We start from the raw sequence: 19,632 nt of genomic DNA, 5'->3' as shown, positions 1-19,632 counted from the left end.
TACCAATAAATACCTTAAACTTTTTTTTTGAGCTCACTATATGCAAGTCTATAAACCTCATTTACTTCCATACAGCTTAATCAATTTTCTCTCAGGCCTGCAGATATGCTACTCATTGATTTCTACCCTCCTCCCGGAAATTCAAGTGTCTTCTACAACTGGGGACTCTGAATCCCTGGTGAAATTCAGTTTAGACACTGCTTACAATGAAGAAAAACAAAATAAACTTTGGACGTGACGGTAGTGCTGAACACGTTTTGTTTTTAAACTCAGGTTTTTCCTCCCTGAAGCTTGCTCAGCAGCAGGCGAGTGCACATGATGTGAATGTTGTTGAGAGCCCAGCATGTGCCTAAGGGTTGCCCAGCTCATCTGCAATCCTCCTAGATGAGGATGCTGATTTAGTAAGTATGAAGAGCAAGTATCCATGGATGCACTTCCCTAATGCTGCCTGCTTAGTGCCTTTCAAGTTAAATTAACGAGGATGATATTTTCTTTCAGCACAAACATATTGAGATTACGCTAAAGGTCACTGTGAAATTATATAAACTGTAAATTTATCAGTGTAATTAGTGCTCACTGCTCTATATGCGGGGGAGCCTACTGCAAGACTGAGGTCTCACAGGTGTCAGCAAGGAGCTAATTATAAACTCATTTCTGCAGAATCTGATATATATCAATTTAAGAGCCACGACCACTACCACACATGAGTTACATTGCTTGCAGGGGGTAGTAGTTTTGCATACAAGTAGTTATCAGAGGCCAGCTAATGGGCATGTATGCTTATTAGAATGGGGCAGATATCCCAATCACAATCTCTCTCTCTCTCCCTCAAAAGGACTATCCTAACTTCCTATCCACACTGTGCTCTGGCACCATGGCTATATGAAGAGTTTCCCTGTTACCAAAAGAGGCAGAATTGTAGAACGTATGAAGCCACTGAAATGTTTTAAGCAGCCCTCTTCAGAGTTGCCATTAGGTTAACATAAATTCATGAGGGAGGCAGCTGGGTGAGTAGGCTACCTCCCATCATTCCCCAACCTTCATTCTTATAATTTTCTCATTTAATGGGGAAAATTTCTGCAGCAGGGAAGATTTCTGTTCATGAATGTCCTGTGCATTTTAGAAATCCAGATTTTCCACATTTTGGAAACTGGCTAAGAGCTTCTGTCTTTGGCCCAACTGAGTAACTATTCATGAATCAAAATGTTCTTTGTCAGACTGTTGGTCTAAGTGGAACAACTAGTGACATGTGTTTTACTATCCTGAAAGCAGGAACCTATATTGGAATTGGAGTGATATATTTCTGATCCAATATGCTACCAGGTCATGGATAAGAAATCTCATTTGCTCATGGGACACAAGAAAGCATGTTCAAAAGGCTCTGCTTCTTCAGTTAACAAGGACAAATATCCTAACTATTAAAATCCACTCTCTCACCCAAATCCCAAACCTTTCTTCATATCACACAATGTTTTAAACGTAGCAGAAGTTGGGTGAAAAAGTGAACCCCACAATCTAGGTACAAAATACCACAGTTGCTTCCTGTAGAGAAAGATTTGGGGTGGAGTCGGGTCAGGAAATGAGAAGACTTTATTGTTTTACCTGAACGGAGCTGTTTGATTCTGCCATTGCTAGTGGCTGTGTCCACAGGAAGAAAGTCTTTGAACCAGGATATTTCAGGGTCAGGGTTACCGCTGGCAGCACAGAGCATTGTAGCAGTGCGGGCCTTCTCTACTACCTTGAGCTGTGGACCCATGTCTATGGTTGGAAAGCCAGATGGGATCTGGTTCTCTGAAACACAATAGAAAGAGAATCATGTTACCAGGTAGCAATGGGACAAAATTCCAAAACAGGAAATTGGTTTGCAATATTGCAAGCACCAGCCAGTTAGGGCTGTGCACAGGTGACTCCTCTGGCAAACCTATTTTCCTAAGCTTGATCATGCAATTGTACATATATGTAGATTGGCGTGAGTCCATAATTCCACAGCAGCTCACCCATTCAAACAATATATGACTGTATATATGACTCTCAAACAATAAGCATAGCAAAAATAGTGAAGAGGCAGCTCAAATCTCTGACAAGTATTTTTCATTTCAGTTTTCACTGAATTTCCCCCATGTTGTCCTGATCTTCCAAAGGCACATATGATTATTAAATGACTATGATGAACAAATGAATGTAAAATTAACAAGCCAAAGCAATTGCACCAATCCATGCCAGGGTGCACATTAAGAAGCTGCCAGAAACTCTCCCAGGCAATTGAAGATACCTGAGGCGTGCAGAAAATGAGCAATGTACACCCTGCCGTGGCTTACTGCTCTATTATAAGATGAAAGTATCACTATGATGAACAGTTTGAAAAAAGAAAATTCAGCAGTGAGAGAAAAAGGTAATTCTATCTGCAGTAGCTGTACTACCCTTGCAGGTAAGTGTAGCTGAGGCCATTATGAGGCCTGTACAGAAAACCCCCAAATGCTCCAGAGCAGCACTTCAGCAAATATCTCCTAAGCTCAGCACATTTCCTCACATCTTAGGCAAGATGTACTGTTCTTTGCTAAACATGAGTTGCAAGCAAGACAGACAAATATATGAGAAAAGTCAGAACACCATTTAAAAGCTTCTTAAAATACTAGAACCTCATTTATTCTCATGTCATCCTTTTGTTTGCAGATACTTAAGCAAAACTAGAGTGTTAGATCTCTTCTTACCAGCCAGTCCCACATCAGCTGGCGTTCTTATCTGGATATTTTAGCTACGGAAATCATTCCATCCTACTGGATTAAGACAAACCTGTGCTTTTATAGACTACACAGTCAAGCATTCTACTCTTCCTTCCCACATGGTGGGTAGAAGAAGAGCAAATGGTCTGTGATTTTAGCAGCGTGCACCAGCACATGCTGTGTGTTCACATTTAAAGCAACATTTAGTTGAAGTACGGTTTAAAGTGTTGTATGAACAAAGTCTAAGTGTTTTATACTTCTGTCCTTCATGTTAAGTTCCTATGTCCAATCTGCATATTCATGATTTGCATAACATTTTGGTCCCTCCAGCCTTCTCCTCTATTCTGCTTATCTCTGAATGGTCAACCTATTTACAGGGCAATGCAAAATTGTGCAAATAAAAAATATTCACATTTTATCAGGCGTCCTTGTCTGCTATCTTGTCAAAAATCCACTTTGCAGACACTACTTTTTCCATATTCTATAGCATGAGAGAACATTGAAATGAATCTGGTTTCTGACTTCGCAGAGTTAAGGGGCTATGGTGGGTATCTATAATTTTCAAAAGAAATACCAAAAAAATAGCAACTGAAGCTTAATAAGAGCCCAAGCCATTTTTTGTATGCAAAGTCTGGCATCCCGAGAAACCGCCTCTTCACTAGCAAACATAAAAGGGTTTTTGTGCAAAAGGTACCACTGAAAACTAGTTCTTTTTTATTTGCTCTCCATTGATTTTCAAAGACAAAAGGTACACAGAGCTTAACTGGAAAGACACCAGAGCTAGCATTCAAAAACAAGAAACAGCAGCACCAATACAACCACAACACACACTCCTCTACAGTACAAAATTAAACAAAAGCAGGGATATAGAAGAGTATCACGAGACACAGCTTAGCTTGCAAAGGCATACACAAAGAATAGCAAACAAAAACAGTCTTTTGGAACTAGCCAAGTGTGCCTGAATTACAGCTGCACCTTTGCTGCCTGCAATATAAAATAGGTGGTTAATCCAGGGAGGCCAAACCCTCCAAGTGATCAAATTTAATCTCTAAGCCTTTTGCAGTCTTTCCCAGTTTGTATGTGAGAATACACGAAGCAAAGACCCAGTGAATTAACGTAGTCCAATGTTGCCATTTCAAGTTGCAGTAGAGAAAATACATGTTATCAGGACTTACTCATGGCAGTGACAGCTAAGCAGGACAAAGCGATGCAAAATAAGCATTACACATAGCCCTTCCGCCCCACCAAATTAAGCTCTTTCTACAATACTGCTGTTCATGACTAAGGGATGTTTCATGTGAACATTTTAAACAAGGTGTTGGAGATGAAGTGAAACTGCCTCAAGTGGTCTTTCCTAATTTCTGGCAGTGATTAGCTTTGTGAGTTCACTGACATCTCTCATACCACCTGTTGGAAAGCTCAGAAAGAAGAAGAGTTGAGCTGGAACATAAGGAACTCAACATGTAATGAGGACCTACTAAAGCAGCAGTGGGGGAACCTCCAGTCCACAGGCTTCAATAGGCCCACCAGGCCTCTCCATTTGACCTGCTAGGTTGATTTGGCCAAGCTATGCCCATCTGCTGTACACCTGACGTCAGATAGGACATCTGGTGTGGGACAGGCATACAAATTGTCCTGGCTAGCTTAGTGAAGTCATTACAAGAAGATAGGAGACGTGAGCCACACCCACCTCTTAAAGCTGATCTGGAATGGAAGGGGAGGTAAAGGTCAGGCCCACAAACTGGATTCAATTCTACACCCATGTGCCAAAGCACCCACAAGACTAGTTGCAGCACAAAATTTATCAAGTGGTAATGGGCTTACCATATTGCTGCCACATAAACAGTTGTATGGTTCAATTGGAAATCAAAAGACTGGGATGGAATCATATTCTCTTTAAATTAATTTGCTATTGCATCCGTACATCTGAACCTGGATTCTGAAAGGTGAAATTAGGAGGAGGCCAGAGAACTCTTGCTCTTGGTGGTGTTGTTCTTTGGCAGTAAGGAAAGAAACACATATATGTTTTTAAACAAAGACTTCTGGAAACTATTATTGCGATCTCTACTGTGGATGCAATTATTTTCAATCTGAGTGACAGTTCTTACCCATACCTGAATGATCTGCCAATTGTGTTTCTTCATTTTCATTAATAGAGAACATTAGTCAAGAGCAAGCACCATGATGTGACAGATGCCTGTTAGACTGTTTTGACCCAGGTACAAAAGCCTTGCAGGTCATTACAAATGGGTACCTGTGAATTCCCTCCTCCACAAAAATCCCATTTATGTAAGCACATTTATCACAATCCTCTTTCAAAAATGTTAAAGAAAACTGCAAACATATTTATGGACATTTTTCACACTTTCTCAGTTTCTTTTTGTGCTAAGAGGAAAAGAGTTCTCTGCTTAACCAATAAAGACTCCACACATCTAAGAAAACATGGACCGACAGCCCATAACCCTTCCTTACACATTGGATACATCTTCAGGGGTTTAAAAATTTCTCAACATGCAGTGCAGAAATGCTGCCAATTGCCCATGGAGTGTGATCTTTTCCTCCATGGGCAGCTTGCTTTTCTTCCATGCTGTGTGCTGTACTGTCCAGCTGACAGGGGGTTGGGGGGGGGAGATTGGGCCTGAGGAAAGGCCAGTGGACCTATTCTGCAGGCACACCCAAGATGTTCCACAATGCTGCTTTAAATTGTTAGGGTTTCGTAGCCCCTTTTGTAGCACAAACTGGTGTGTGAATGGGTGCGTGCACGAGCATGCATTGGAGGTTTAATTAGAATTGGGTGAACTGGATGGGGAAAGAAATAGGGTGAGGTACACATCTCTAGACTTCGTTTTAAACAAGAAGTTCAAAAAGCAGGGGAGGTTTGTGGCTAACTCAAGGGTGTTCTGAACATGAAAACTTAAGCACCATGAAGTGGGAGGGGATTTTTTTACTCCCCCCCCCCAAGCTCCTCATTATTCCTCATGGGTGTTAGTATCTAGTAATAGTAATTTTAGTAGTATGCAACAAATTTATTCAGATTTCAAAAAACAGTTTCAGATTCCCCAAGATAAATAATGCAATCCCAAATGAGCTCTTTGGACATTTTTCTGACTAGGAATAAGAGAAAATTTCTGAATATTCACAGCTGGTAATATTATACAAGGTCCAGGTTCATTCTGGACTCTGAAGGTTAGTTATATATTCCGTCCTATAGGATGCTTGATTAATAAACAATCCCACATTTTTGTAGTTCCAAAATACCTATCATACTATACTGTAGAAACTGTTTATGGACATATGGTATGAAAAACCGCAATATGCATAACAATTTGGAGACTCTTTAATACTGCTACTCAGATATTATGAATCAACATCAGAAAATCTGGGTTAATCCTTTGAATGCATTTAGATGAAAGACAAAAAGTTGTAGTCAGAACTAGTCCTACTTGACTGCAGTCTCATTGAAATGAATGAACCTAAGGTAGTCGTGTTCATTAGTTTTAATGAGTATACACTGAGTAGGGCTAGCACTAGACACAACCCAAAGTAATTACATGAAAAAACAGTGACAGACCAGTAGGCACACTGTGAATATACTTCAGGCTCTCACAAATAACGGGTCAATCATACCATAGCAATCAGCTCATCTTTATATTGGCAGGAATGATGAAAATCAGAATATGGAAAATGGTCATTATTTTGAGTATTTAAGCTATCAAGATGCAAGAGAAATAAATTAAGAACTGAAAACCCAAGGAGGAAGGTAGGAGGTAGACTCAAGAAAATGCCTGACTATCTCAAAAATTTAAACAAATAACTTTCATGTCTGAAATTTTTTAGCCAAGTATTTTCCCCCTGGGTGGTTTTCCTCATTAGTCTGGAAAAAAACTACATTTATCAGTTTGTGCGAAAACCACTTACCTTTCTAAAAGGATCTGTGCTGTGGTTAGTTGTCACATGCTTAGTAGGACTTAAAGGTCAAAAAATTACTTTTATTTTTTTTTAAGTTCCACTTGCATTCATTTTTAATTACTCCAAAAAGATAAGTGAGGGTACTACGGACCTGAGAAGGCCTAATATGGAAAGGGTTGATAAATGACAATGGATAGTGCCACTTTGCCGTGACAGAGGACAGTAGGGAGTGGATAACAGACTGAGAGTTAGGGGAGATAGGAGTGCGATAAAACTAGGCACTTAAAAGCAGCATAAGAGGCATTTGCCAGGTGCCATTTCCCTATCTCTTCACACCATGTCAGGAAAAGCTGTACTGTTTCCTTTCTGCTTGTCACACAACTGTCAAAATGCTCCCCTCAAACACTGCCTACACATTTGCAGGCTTCCAAGTTTTGTGCTATATACCATATTGATTCCATACTTGTGCAGAATATTTTTAAAGAAATTGCACAGAATATTTATCATTATCAACATATTCACTCAAAATATATTGCTGTTATTGGTATCCATCTGTCGAGAGAGAGCTCCTCTGGGGGTGATGACAAACCGCTGCATTAGCAGCACAAAAGTCACCTTCCCAGGGCACAAGTCTGAGCAGTGTTTATGGAGGCTGCTGCCCAAACAATACAATTCCCCTTTTGGCCTCACTGATGTGATCCAAAGGAAAGCAGAGCAATACATTTGACACCAGCTTGGCTACACGAGTTGCCAGAAGGAGGCATACAAGGCACCATCCAACCGTCTTAGGGACTCCACTCTAGATTTGTGAAGGGTTTACTCCATCTTTTCTTCTCCCAAAGATACCCCGCAAGGCTTTAGGATCAGAGTTTTCCTTCTCCTAGATGGGCTAACTTTCCAGGTGAATGAATGAATGACCACCTTATGTCATGCTTTCCCTCCATATTCAGCTTCATATTCCTGTATATCAAGTTAGGAAAGTTATTCTCTAGATAAAATCTACGGTACTTAGTGAAGATCTACATGTGCTCACACTAAGATTTAGAACAACCTTCTGAGGATTGCAGCCAAGCTTAAGTGCCTTTCTGTTTTCCCACAAGCTTCTGAATATTTTGTTACGGAGCATTTTTAGTTTAATTAGAATGGTATGTTATTACTGTTGCTTTTTATACATACCATTTGTTTTGTTTTGATCGTTTGTATACCACTCTGAATGTTTTAACAGAAAATAAGTTATTATGCTCTAGATAAATGAGATAATTTATAACATTTTGAGAAACTAAAACATTTGTTAATGGGAGGTTCAAGCTTCTAAGATGCCAACGCACATTACACTCCACTCCTTCTGCTTGCTGAATATATAGCCTTAAGCTGGTGACATGGTGCTGTTGCTCAATTAAGGCCAGGCAGTCAAGAGCAGTAGAGCAGATCAAGGGCCAGAGGAATGACTACAGGTTATATGGCAAGAGGTCCAGTGCTGGTCAGGCATGACTACAACTGAACTAAGAGATTTCTATGAACAATTTGCAGGGGTGAACAGTGACTCTTAAAAAATAATAATATTAGCACATGTTGGCAGGGAAGTGTAGTAAAGCAAGCAATGCATACGTAGGTGATATACTATGGACTTGCGGGAACAAGTGAGGGTCTGTTCCTGCCAAAGCCAAGCACACCTCAAGAGTACCCAAGAACCAAAAGGAGAGGTCCATAAAACAAGGACTTCAAAAACAACTTAGCATCAACCATGAGAAAGGCAAATAATTCAGGTTACTCCTAGCAACAGAAATACATAGCAGCTTCTAATGACAGCCCCGCCAACAGACTGTGATGTGGCACTCCGAAGGGACACACCGAAGGTACATTTTCAAAATGTTCCATTCTCAGGGAAATAAGAAGCTTTTAAAAGGATCATCTCTAGGGAATTTAACCACATGAAACAACAGACAAGAGCAGAACATAAACAAATATTTGGTACCTGAAAAATACCTAAAGCATAACTGTTCACACACACAGAAATCATCTGAGTCAGCCCAAACTTCTAAAGGCTTATTGCATTTTTAAAAATATATAAAAAATCCAACACCAATAAAGAACAAATTGGCAAATCAAAAGAAGACGAGGTTGTTAATAGGAAATACACCCTTAGTCTTTTAAGTGCCCCTAAACTAATTCTCTAGATGGTAGGAAATGGCTCGCACTATAATTGTCTCGTGCTTTTCTACTGCAGCATTCAATTCTGGTCATATTCTGGACAAAAATATAATGGACAGGTTGACTCAACAAGGAGGCAATTTTAATGTTCCTAGATGAAAAATGGGAAGCCATAAGAGAGGAGTGGGAAATAATTTTCTGCCCAATGGTTACATTCCCTCATGGACAACTTTTGGGCCTTGCCTGTAGTAAATGGGGCCAGAGGGTAACAACAACACCACTGCTCAGTTCAATGGCATGCTAAATAAGTCATATTCCCCAGAATCTGCACTGTGTGCCTTTTAGGTAATGAGCTGACTTCAAAGTATTGATGCTGACAATAATGGCTTGGGGCTCAAGTACCTGACCGACTACCTCGCCTGGTATGTGTCAGCTTGACAATTCAGATCACTGGCCAAGGGCTTCTTGTGTTGCTGCCTATAGGCTAAGTCTGAGGAGCAATGTCCCAAGCTAGGGCCTTCTCTGCTGTGGCACCCTCTTTATGGAACTCCCTATCTCTGTAGGTGTGTCAGGTATCATTTTTATTTCAGTTTCACTTGTTACTTAAGATGCACTTATTCAAGTGGGACATTTTAAGTTGTTTCACACTGGTCCCTGAGACCTTTGATTTACTGAATGGTTGATTAGTCATATTAAGAGAGCCAGTGTGGCATAATAATAATAATAATAATAATAATAATAATAATAATAATAATAATAATACATTATTTGTACCCCGCCCATCTGGCTGGGTTTCCCCAGCCACTCTGGGCGGCTTCCACAAAGAACAAAAATACACTAAGATGTCACACATTAAAAACTTCCCTGAACAGGGCTGCCTTCAAGTGTCTTCTGAATGTCAGGTAGTTGTTTATCTCTTTGACATCTGATGGAAGGGCGTTCCACAGGGCGGGCGCCACTACCGAGAAGGCCCTCTGCCTGGTTCCCTGTAGCTTTGCTTCTCGCAATGAGGGAATGGGTTAGAATGTTGGACTAGGACCTGGGAGAAAGAGAGCAAGGTTTGAATCCCCCGTCAGCGATGAAGTTCGCTACGTGACCTTGGGTCAGCCACCATCTCTTAGCCTAGCCTACCTCACAGGGTTGTTGTGAGGATGAAATGGGGAGGAGGAGAACCATGTACACCACCTTGATATCCTTTGAATATAAAGGTGGTATATAAATATAATAAATCAAAATATTATCCCACTGTTGTTTGGAGCAGATTTTAAGATTGTTCTTACTGACTGATGTGGTTCTGTATTGGGTTATATTTGTAAACCATGCTGTCATATTGTTATGAAGAGTGGTAGATAAACGAAATAATAAATATATATCACATTATTTAACTGAATAATATAGCCCTCCACTATAGCATATCAAGTTCAAATCTTGTGCTATTGCACTATGAGGCTGCATCTTCATTCCTGCCTGCTCATATAGACTTTCTGCAGTTTGAATTTCATTTTCATTCAAGCTAATCCATCTTAACCCTCTAATTACAAATCACTGTGTAGTATCAAGTTATAAGCGTGAAAATGAACGACATCTGCTAATCCTCTCTCTCAACAAATTTCTTCCAGCTCTATGCTCTGTGTATCAAATATTTATTGCAGTATTTTCTAAGACCCCCATATGCAACAAGAGGGTAATAGCCTTTTGGCAAACTGTCAAGAGAAATACTAGACAAATCACCTGTGGCTGTTCACTCTCTTGAGGTTAGGAATACTATTTTTACATTACCAGATTTGTATTTCATCTGCCCCTCCCCTCTACAAAGAGTAGAGCTATGATCTAGCCAAGGAAATCATCACCAAAATCTAGCAAAAGGAGAGTGTTATCTTCACTGCCAGGAAACTGCTATTTAACCTTATTAGTAGTATGAACCACTGGATATTAATTAGCAGCATTAACTACTGAATATTAATTATCCAGCAGTGGATAATACTGGATTATTAGTTATCTAAAATTTACAAACCTCTGATACCTTTTCAACCGTGGAGCTTGACTGGCTGGTGAGCTTCTATTTTTCATTATCTGAAATGATATAGCAGCTCTTCTAAGAGGCAGCAGAACCTCTAGGGATAGCAAGCAAGTATGTCGGTACTAATTTCAGCTCTCCTGTTTCACCTTTTTTGCCATCAGGTAAAGAAGAGGCTTTCCTCTTTCCCATTGTTACAAACATGTCAACAGAATTATGCAGCACAACACAGACTTACACCATTTCAGAACCCCAGCTTTTCTACACACCAAAAAACAAACATACAGTTTAGGTTTGTTTAATATTAGTTTAATATTAGGCAACTGAATGAAGTATTTATGTAGTAATTGATTTTCAGAAAGGCCAACTTCTGTTCTTGTGGTTTTAATTAAAACTATTTTAAAAAGAAAATATATGAAATCACACTGTTTCATTAAAATGACTGGTTGGATGAATCCACAAGGAAAACAGAAGTTAGAGAAATTTTTAACATTACTTATGTCTGTCCTGCAAAAGAAATGATTGGGAGCTATTCATGCTTTTATATACTTTAATGCAGAAATCTCCTTTAGATACAATATTATGCATAAATTTGGTTTCTAAAGTTGACAATGGCCTGGTTTATACATTAGACTAATTCATGGCTTGTTCAGCTACAGTGTGGTTTGTTCCAGTGTCTGAACCCAGCCCAGCAGACCATGGTTTGTTTTCTGGTAACAAATCACAATGTGAAGCTGTGGTTCTGTGCTGCTTATTTATGAACAGAAGTGACCAGAGGGGCAGTAACTGCTGGGAGCAGTGCAGCAAGAAGAAATGCCATGGTACACCTGCATCAGCTGCATTCATCTGCCCCAGCTGCAACAAAGCATGACTTTCGCATATCGTTCCAGCAGGCACTGTAACTATCCAACAGTTTGACTTTGTTCCCGAAGGTGCACTCTTCCATTGTCTCCCAAGACAGACAGACACCAACCACACTTATTTTTACTATGGTTTGGTGTTATGTCCTAACACAACAGTCTTCCTTAACCATGCATTGTTTGACCACCCTACTGTAGATACTTGCCAAGCTACAGGGGCATGAGGCAAGAACAGCTGGAAAACAAACCAAGCTTTGGAGAAACCAGCCATGGCTCGTTTGCTTGTCTGCTTGTTTGAACAAACCATGGTTAAAAGAAATCATGATTCCATGGAAAGAATACACATGGAAGTATTATATCAGAATTACTCATGCTACCTTTTCAGGATCCACTTGATCATATCCTAAATTTCTGCTTTCCTGCAAATCATCCAGCAATAGGCAAGTTACAAACAATTATGATATGTATATGCTTATATGTAAGACACTGAAGGTGTAAGCAAAATCCATCAGGGCAGCTTTGCTACTTCTCTTAAACTTGAGATGGCAGTTTTTGTAATATAAGTGGGATGTACTCACAGGTGAACTTCCTAAAACAAAAGTATGCAGTTGTACCAATTCTGAACTAGTTGCAAAATTTTGCATTCATGTGACATTAGGTAGTGAAAGAGTACACATATGTAGCAAAACTGCACTGGAATGGATTATCCATTTAACTTTCCACAGATGATCATAGGCAGAATACAACAGTGATCTAGAATGCATGGAAATAAATCCACAAACTTCTCCAGATCTTCAGTGCCCTAGGAAGTGATTTGTAGCACAACATCAGCTGGAAGCTTTCTTGACTGGTGCTTGAAGGTGATTCTTACTCACCTAGATGACTGTCTATATTAACCCAATCTAAGGTTCCATTTGTAGGCTTATCTTTTGAACAGAGATAACCCATAAAAAGCAAATGTAGTGGTTTTGGTAAAAAATCCAAAATCCACAACTGGGCAATATATTTATCACAGGACTAATAAAAATGTCATATAATAGTAGCAGAACTATTCATTAGGAAATACGATACACAATGTAGGTATGGGGAAGGAAAAAACAAGAACCAAAATTAGGCTGGATATTGTAGTCATAAGGTCAGCTTGTAAACTCATTTCCAAGATAATAGATTGCAGGCTGAATAAGTCTCTGATAAGGACTGCAGATATGAGGTTACATACTAGGATTCTGTGATTTAAAAAAAGCAATAACTACTTCCTATTTTTGAAAACAAAACTCCAGGTGTTACCTAGATCTGTCCAACACCTTAAATGAAACACATAGGTTCCTAATTAGCAGAATAAAAGACAAATATAGCAGCATTATTAAAACTAGAGATTAGTTTTGAAGGTGTACTGGACAAAAACAAAATATACAGTATCAAAAAACATAGTGTCAAATGGTTAGCAGGGATAAAGCTGTCCAATCCAAAGTCCATTTTCAGTTGGTATCAAATTATCTTACTCTAGTTGTAGATGCTGCCCTGAAGAGCTAGATTTGGTATTCTCCAAGGTACATAAAAACAAAAAGTAGTCATGTTGGTCCGTGAGAAAAGCAAAACCCTTTAAAAAATCTAGTTGAGCAATACATTTATTGGGACCAACAGAAATGCCAAAAAATAGCAGCAAGTTTCCAAGTTCTTTAGGACTCATCTGATTTCCATATGTAACTGTGAGAACTAAATTATGTTATAACCAGCTCAAAATAATGCCCAGAACACATCGCACAAAGCAAGAATTTAAAGTAATATATTTGACATGAGAAGCCCCAACACTTGAAGCAATTTTATTTCAGTTTGTATGTGACTATCATTGTGACAAAACCATCAGAGCATTTAAAAAACCTATTCATAAAAGTAAAATAGCCAATGTTTGTGGAAAAGGAATTGCTTTGGCTACTTCTAAATTCTATTTTCTAACTTCTCTGCTAATTTATCATGGATTTTCTGACTTGTTCATCTGCACTGGTGTGATATACTATTAGTATAGAGATTTTCATTTTTAGCAACATAATCAATAAAGCATTTCCATATAACATTAATGTAACCTGCTATTAAAATTAATGGATCATTGATTTTGATCCATTTGAGTCTAGTTTATGCTTAACACATGAAAAATGATGTAGGAAATACATTAATCTGACAGCATCAATCTTCTGAATATCTAAAAGTTTGGCCCCATATTAACATTAAGCATTCCTGTTGTCACTCAAGTGGATTTAAAGTCTAACTGTTTCTATTCTGAGCTACAGGAAAGGATAGAGAGAAGATTTTGGGTCACTAGCTGCCTCTGATAGGTTTGGGACATGATCAGTTTGGGTTGATTTTCAGGAATTAATGTTCATCTTATGATAGCTTCACCTTCAGCAGAATTATGTAAACCAGGCTGATTATCCAATTAACTGAATAATCTATGGTCATATTTGCCATTCAAATGGAATTTAGGCTGTGAAGGCTGATAGTGCTCACCTTTAAAGTGCTAATGTTTTCTGATCATGCCTTTCTATAATATCTATAACACAGCCGTTCCCTGTACTGTACCTTCAGCAGATAATAACATAGCAGCAGTGTCGCCTCTCCCACAAGGCAGCATGATATGGTGGGGGGGGGGTAGTAAATAATAATGATTTGAAGCCCTCAGTTCAAATTTTCAGTTTGGACATGAATTCATTGAGTTGCCTTACGATTTTGCTTCTTACACTACAAGAGAAATTTCGGGAACCAATGCCGTTTGAATAGTGAGCGGACATGTTCTCAAAACTCAGCTGTAGCCATCAATCTGGGTGCTACATTTTTTACAATGTGAATTTCCCAGAAACTTTTCAAAGGCAGCCCCTTGTAACTTAGATATACCGTATGCCATCATGGCCTGATCTACTCTCTCCAGCAATAGAATGTAATCTGGGTATCCAGGATCAAATCTGGGTCTAGCAAAACTTCCACGAACCCAGAGCTTTTAAGTGCACCACCTAGCATAAGCTGAATCTATGAATGAGTAAGAATCACAGCAGAATAATTTACTGGGTTGGAGCAAACTTTCAACACAGCTCTAATCATATACTATTGAATTCAGTAAGATCTACTCTCAGTTAAGTGAGGTTAGGATTGCTGTCTTAGTTAGCCAGTTTAGCAAAATATAAAATATTAGGATTCTGGTTCTGCTATTGCAATGTTTTTGATACTGGGTAAGGGGTGTAAGTCAGAGAAAACTACCATTATTTTGCTGTTAAAAAAAATAGATGTGAAATCAAATGCAAACTATTTTTTAAAGAACCAAGTCTATAAATTGCTTTCTCTCTTAACTGTAAGAGAAACATCTATAATATGCGGTGCTTTTTTCTGGGGGTACGCGAGGGTGTGCATGCCCCCTAAACATTTTGTGAATCTAAGTTTTGCCTCATTAAGGGGCAGTATTTCAATATGAGTAGGAAAATGAGAGGACCCCTAAACATATATATTTTTTAATAGAAAAAAAGCACTGATAATATGTAATGATGATCTTGCGACTTCTGCTGAAATGTAGGCACTGGTATTTGGTCATATTAATCACCTTGCAAAGGCTACATAGTCATGGCAGAGAGATATGCAAATAGGAAGCCAGTGATCTGGATACAAGCATAAATAAAGTAATAATCTTAACAAGTAATGCTTTATAATATTGGTTTGATGTAACTGATCAGAGTTTACTGGGAGGAGTTTGTTAACCAAAATATTAGGTACTGGGATCTCAGTCTTTATCCACAGCACTGAAACACCATCCAGTTTTTTGAAACATGCACTGTAAAAATCTGTGGTTAGTAATTTCAGACAGGGCTTTAAAACAAACACCTCATGAATTAAAAATAACATTTCAAACAAGCAGCAGGTTGACAGAGGAATCATGCCAGAATCTTGGGATCAGGGTATTTATTCTCCTCCTTTGTGTGTGCATCAATACAAACCCAATACAGCAGATCAACAAAAATTCCAACACAACACTTCAAAATTGTATTTCCTGTATTTCTGCTGATGCTGCACATGCCGATGTTCATAGAAGTGAAAAATGCTCTTCCACCCATCCAAAGGCTGCCAGTGTTTTCATCAACAAAACATCAAACCATTCGGCAGGACAGGTATTTCTCATTTTAGGGCACAGACAGAAGGGTGCTTCTCTTTAACTTTTCAATGATGAAATGGTCCCTAAATTCAATCAACACACTGTGGGAGTCTCAGAGACACTGTATGCGGTATTCAGTCAAATAAGAGAGTTAAGGGGATTCATTTTTCTTACAGAATATAATTGCTTCTCCCTCAGATTTTAAAGTCAGTATATGTCTTTGGCACTGGAATTATTATTGAGAGAAAGAAGTCTCAGATCAATTCTAGATTCTTGAGGGTTTGAATGTCTGCTTCTCTATCTGGCAAAATAACGAAAGCAACACATGAAGTGTATACTTTCCACAGCCCAGCAATACAAGTGTAGCATGCAACACTAAACGAATTAGACTACTACTGCATCTTCAGTCCATCACCTATACAACTCTTCAGGACTATTGAACACATGAAAACAGAGCTGGCACTGGCCTCAGCCAGCAGATCCGGCCTCCTCTGTACCCACCCAATACTCCCGACTACATGCCCATCTGCCACCACTACAGTCTCCTCCAGGCCTGTTCACTGCCACCTCCTCCTTGTCAGCAACAGAGGGTTGTGCAGGAAGAGGTGGTGGCAGCAGCAGGCTGCAGAGGAGGTGGCAGTGGAGAAGACAGCTGTGGCAGGCAGGCATGGTAAGAGGCAGCTGTGGCAAATGGACATGGAGGAGTCAACCATGTCAGATGGAAAGATGGAAACATTTTTTGTTTTGTCTGAAGCAGCAAAAGCTCCTGGACTGGCCCTGCATGAATGCTTCCACCTCCTACTGGCAACTTGCAAACAAGATGAGGGTCAATATAAGGTGAAACAATGGACTTTGTATACTTGAAGCACAAGGAAATCCACTATCATACATATTGTACCTTCTCACACAGTCACAAATAAGTGCAACTTCTGATATTATTTACATTGGTGTTCTATCATGTCAGCTGCACAACATTAATTTTGCAGGCTAATATTCTGCTACTCAAAAATGGATGACCATGTAAGAATATGTGCTGGAGATTTCCTCTGAGTAGCCTATGTAGTCACTGACCTGGGCAATAGGCAAAACTCTCCTAATTAGGCAGCACTTGGCCCCTTGAGAAGGTGCATGCAAATGCATTAATGCTACGAATTTAGTCCTGCAGCTCTCCTCACCCTGCTCTAGATAATAAAAATAGGGCAGACTTTTACTTTCTAGGCACATGGAGAGAGAAAGCCTTAAAATCTAGTGGATTTCACTAAATACTCAGAGCAGAGATACCCCCAAATCCCTGTTTCCTGATCCAACATCACATGATGGCACACTGCTAGTTTCCAAGAAGGGATTTTCATTTTCCTGTCTCTCCTAATACTGCTTATTAACTAGCATTGCTACACAGAAACCATTGCCTATCATTCTGCACCTACATGTAAGGGCTGATGAATGAGCACTGTAATACACACTACATTCTTTTCCATGTTGTAATGTTTGGGTTGATTCTTTTCTGAAAACTTGTTCCTCCCATGTGACAGTCAGAATACAGAATCCACAACACATAATGCCTGCCTTGTTCTGCCCCATCTAACATAAACTAGGCCATTGTCAACACACTTGCCCAACAACCATGCTTACATTCAGCACACTCAAATGAAGTTTAATGGAAAAAGACTTGGTCTACAAGCAGAAAGTCCCACATTAATCCATACAAAAATAATGGCTGCCATCACCACCTCCAAGCAGGCTGATTTGCTACAAAATGTTTGTGTCTATGAATTATGACAAAGTGATGTTATGTCATTTATTATGAGGTGTACTGATGTCTAGAAACACTCAACCCAGTAAGACTTTGGGCAGAGAAGGCTTATATCTGTACATGGTAGCATCATTCATATCAGAAGCACATACCCCCAACCTCTGGAAACCAGCATATTATGAGGCCTAGCTAATTATAAATAGGTCCAGAATTCTTAATAGAAGTCCTTGGGATTTATGCCAGATTAAAGACAATTAATTTCCTCTTTCAATTATTATACAACTTAATTGCTTTGCCCTTGATTTAACTTCATATTTCATGCAAACAGTCATTTAAGGTGCATTCTAAACTTTGATGCACAATTTCTACACACCTTAATAGTTCTGTCCTTGATTCAGTTTAATCTTTTAGATACACAGCCATTTAAGGTGCATTGTAAACTTTGATGCACATGAAGAACAGTTAATAAATTTCCGAATCAAAACCGAAGTGTAAGCAATCAGATTTTTAACCACATCCAGATCCTAGATTAGAGAGGAGGTTGTCACACAGCCTTTACTCTCTAGTCTTTAAATAGATAGATAGATAGATAGATAGATAGATAGATAGATAGATAGATTCTTTATTGTCATTACACAAGTGCAACATTGCACAAGTGCAACGAAATTGGATGCCATCCCTTAAAAAACAACAAAAGCAAAACAACAACAACAACCAAACAAACCACATTCCAGCCACACCCACACCCACACCCATCAAACTCCCAGGTCACACTATCGAGTTACAGCATTCAAAAAGGCCACAGCTCTTGGATAGAAACTATTTTTCAGTCTATTTGTCCTTGACTTGATGTTTCTATATCTCCTGCCAGAAGGCAGTAGTGCAAACAGACTGTATCCCGGGTGAGATGAATCCTGCAGGATGTTGTTTGCTTTCCTAAGACAACGGGAACCGTACAGTTCTTCCAAAGATGGGAGAGGATGACCAATAATCCTTTGGGCTGTGGTTATGACCTTCTGGAGCACCTTCCTCTCCCTAGCTGTACAACTGGAGAACCAAGCACAAATACAGTATGTGAGAATGCTCTCTATGGAGCCTCGGTAGAAGGACACCAGCAGTCTCTCACTCAGATTGTTCTTCTTTAAAAGTCTGAGGAAATAAATTCTCTGCTGGGCCTTCTTCACCAGAGCAGTGGTATTTGCGCTCCAAGTCATGCCCTGATCGATAGTCACTCCCAAAAACCTGAATTCCGCCACCCTCTCCACCCGTTCCCCGTTGATATACAAGGGCTGAATGTCCGCCTTTTTTTCCCTGTAATCCACCACCAATTCCTTGGTCTTAGCCGTATTGAGAGCCAGATTGTTCTCTCCACACCAAACACAGAGCCGCTCCACCTCGTCCCGATAGGCGGACTCATCCCCTCCTGAAATGAGCCCCACCACCGTAGTGTCATTCAGATACACCTTAATAGTTCTGTCCTTGATTCAGTTTAATCTTTTAGATACACAGCCATTTAAGGTGCATTGTAAACTTTGATGCACATGAAGAACAGTTAATAAATTTCCGAATCAAAACCGAAGTGTAAGCAATCAGATTTTTAACCACATCCAGATCCTAGATTAGAGAGGAGGTTGTCACACAGCCTTTACTCTCTAGTCTTTAAAGGCATGAAACAGTTCCACCCTTCCCTTTCAGATCCTTGTTTGATGTACAGCGTGGTGGAACACAGATAATCAGGGTGGTTTCGTTAGCAAGCACTTTGAGTGAAGTTCATTGACTATTTGATATACAAAAGTTCAAACAGAACTGTGCCTGAACTAGCTCACTGACATACATAAGAGCCAGACACTGAAAAGATTTATCCCAGTGGTACCACAGCAAGTGAACGCCCTCAGTAAGTGAATGGAAAAAAGTATTTTACAAGGAAATCTAGTGTACAGAGAAAAGTGCAAAAATAGTTATGTGTTTCTAGTTAATAGCTTTGTCAATTTTTTTCTTTCAATAGCTATTTCTGGGGAAATACTGATTAAGTGAAATATTAACATAATGGAATTTATGCATAGTAACTTACAAGGTAGAATACCTGT

At 39.4% G+C, this 19,632-nt stretch overlaps 1 protein-coding gene across 12 annotated transcripts in view; it reads right to left on the bottom strand.

Annotated features, from left to right (window-relative positions):
- Positions 1-19,632, bottom strand: part of PTPRF (protein tyrosine phosphatase receptor type F) — a 462,180-nt gene that overhangs the window by 101,323 nt on the left and 341,225 nt on the right. For all 12 annotated transcript variants that reach the window (XM_081916183.1, XM_081916179.1, XM_081916185.1 and 9 more), the window contains exon 6: positions 1,603-1,791. In XM_081916183.1, coding sequence (XP_081772309.1) covers positions 1,603-1,791 — 189 coding nt within the window. The remainder of the gene's footprint in view (positions 1-1,602; positions 1,792-19,632) is intronic.

The sequence above is a fragment of the Podarcis melisellensis genome, assembly GCF_964234715.1.
Source record: "Podarcis melisellensis genome assembly, chromosome: 6".
NCBI lineage: Eukaryota > Metazoa > Chordata > Lepidosauria > Squamata > Lacertidae > Podarcis > Podarcis melisellensis.
This window is presented reverse-complemented; position numbering and strand designations above follow the sequence as displayed.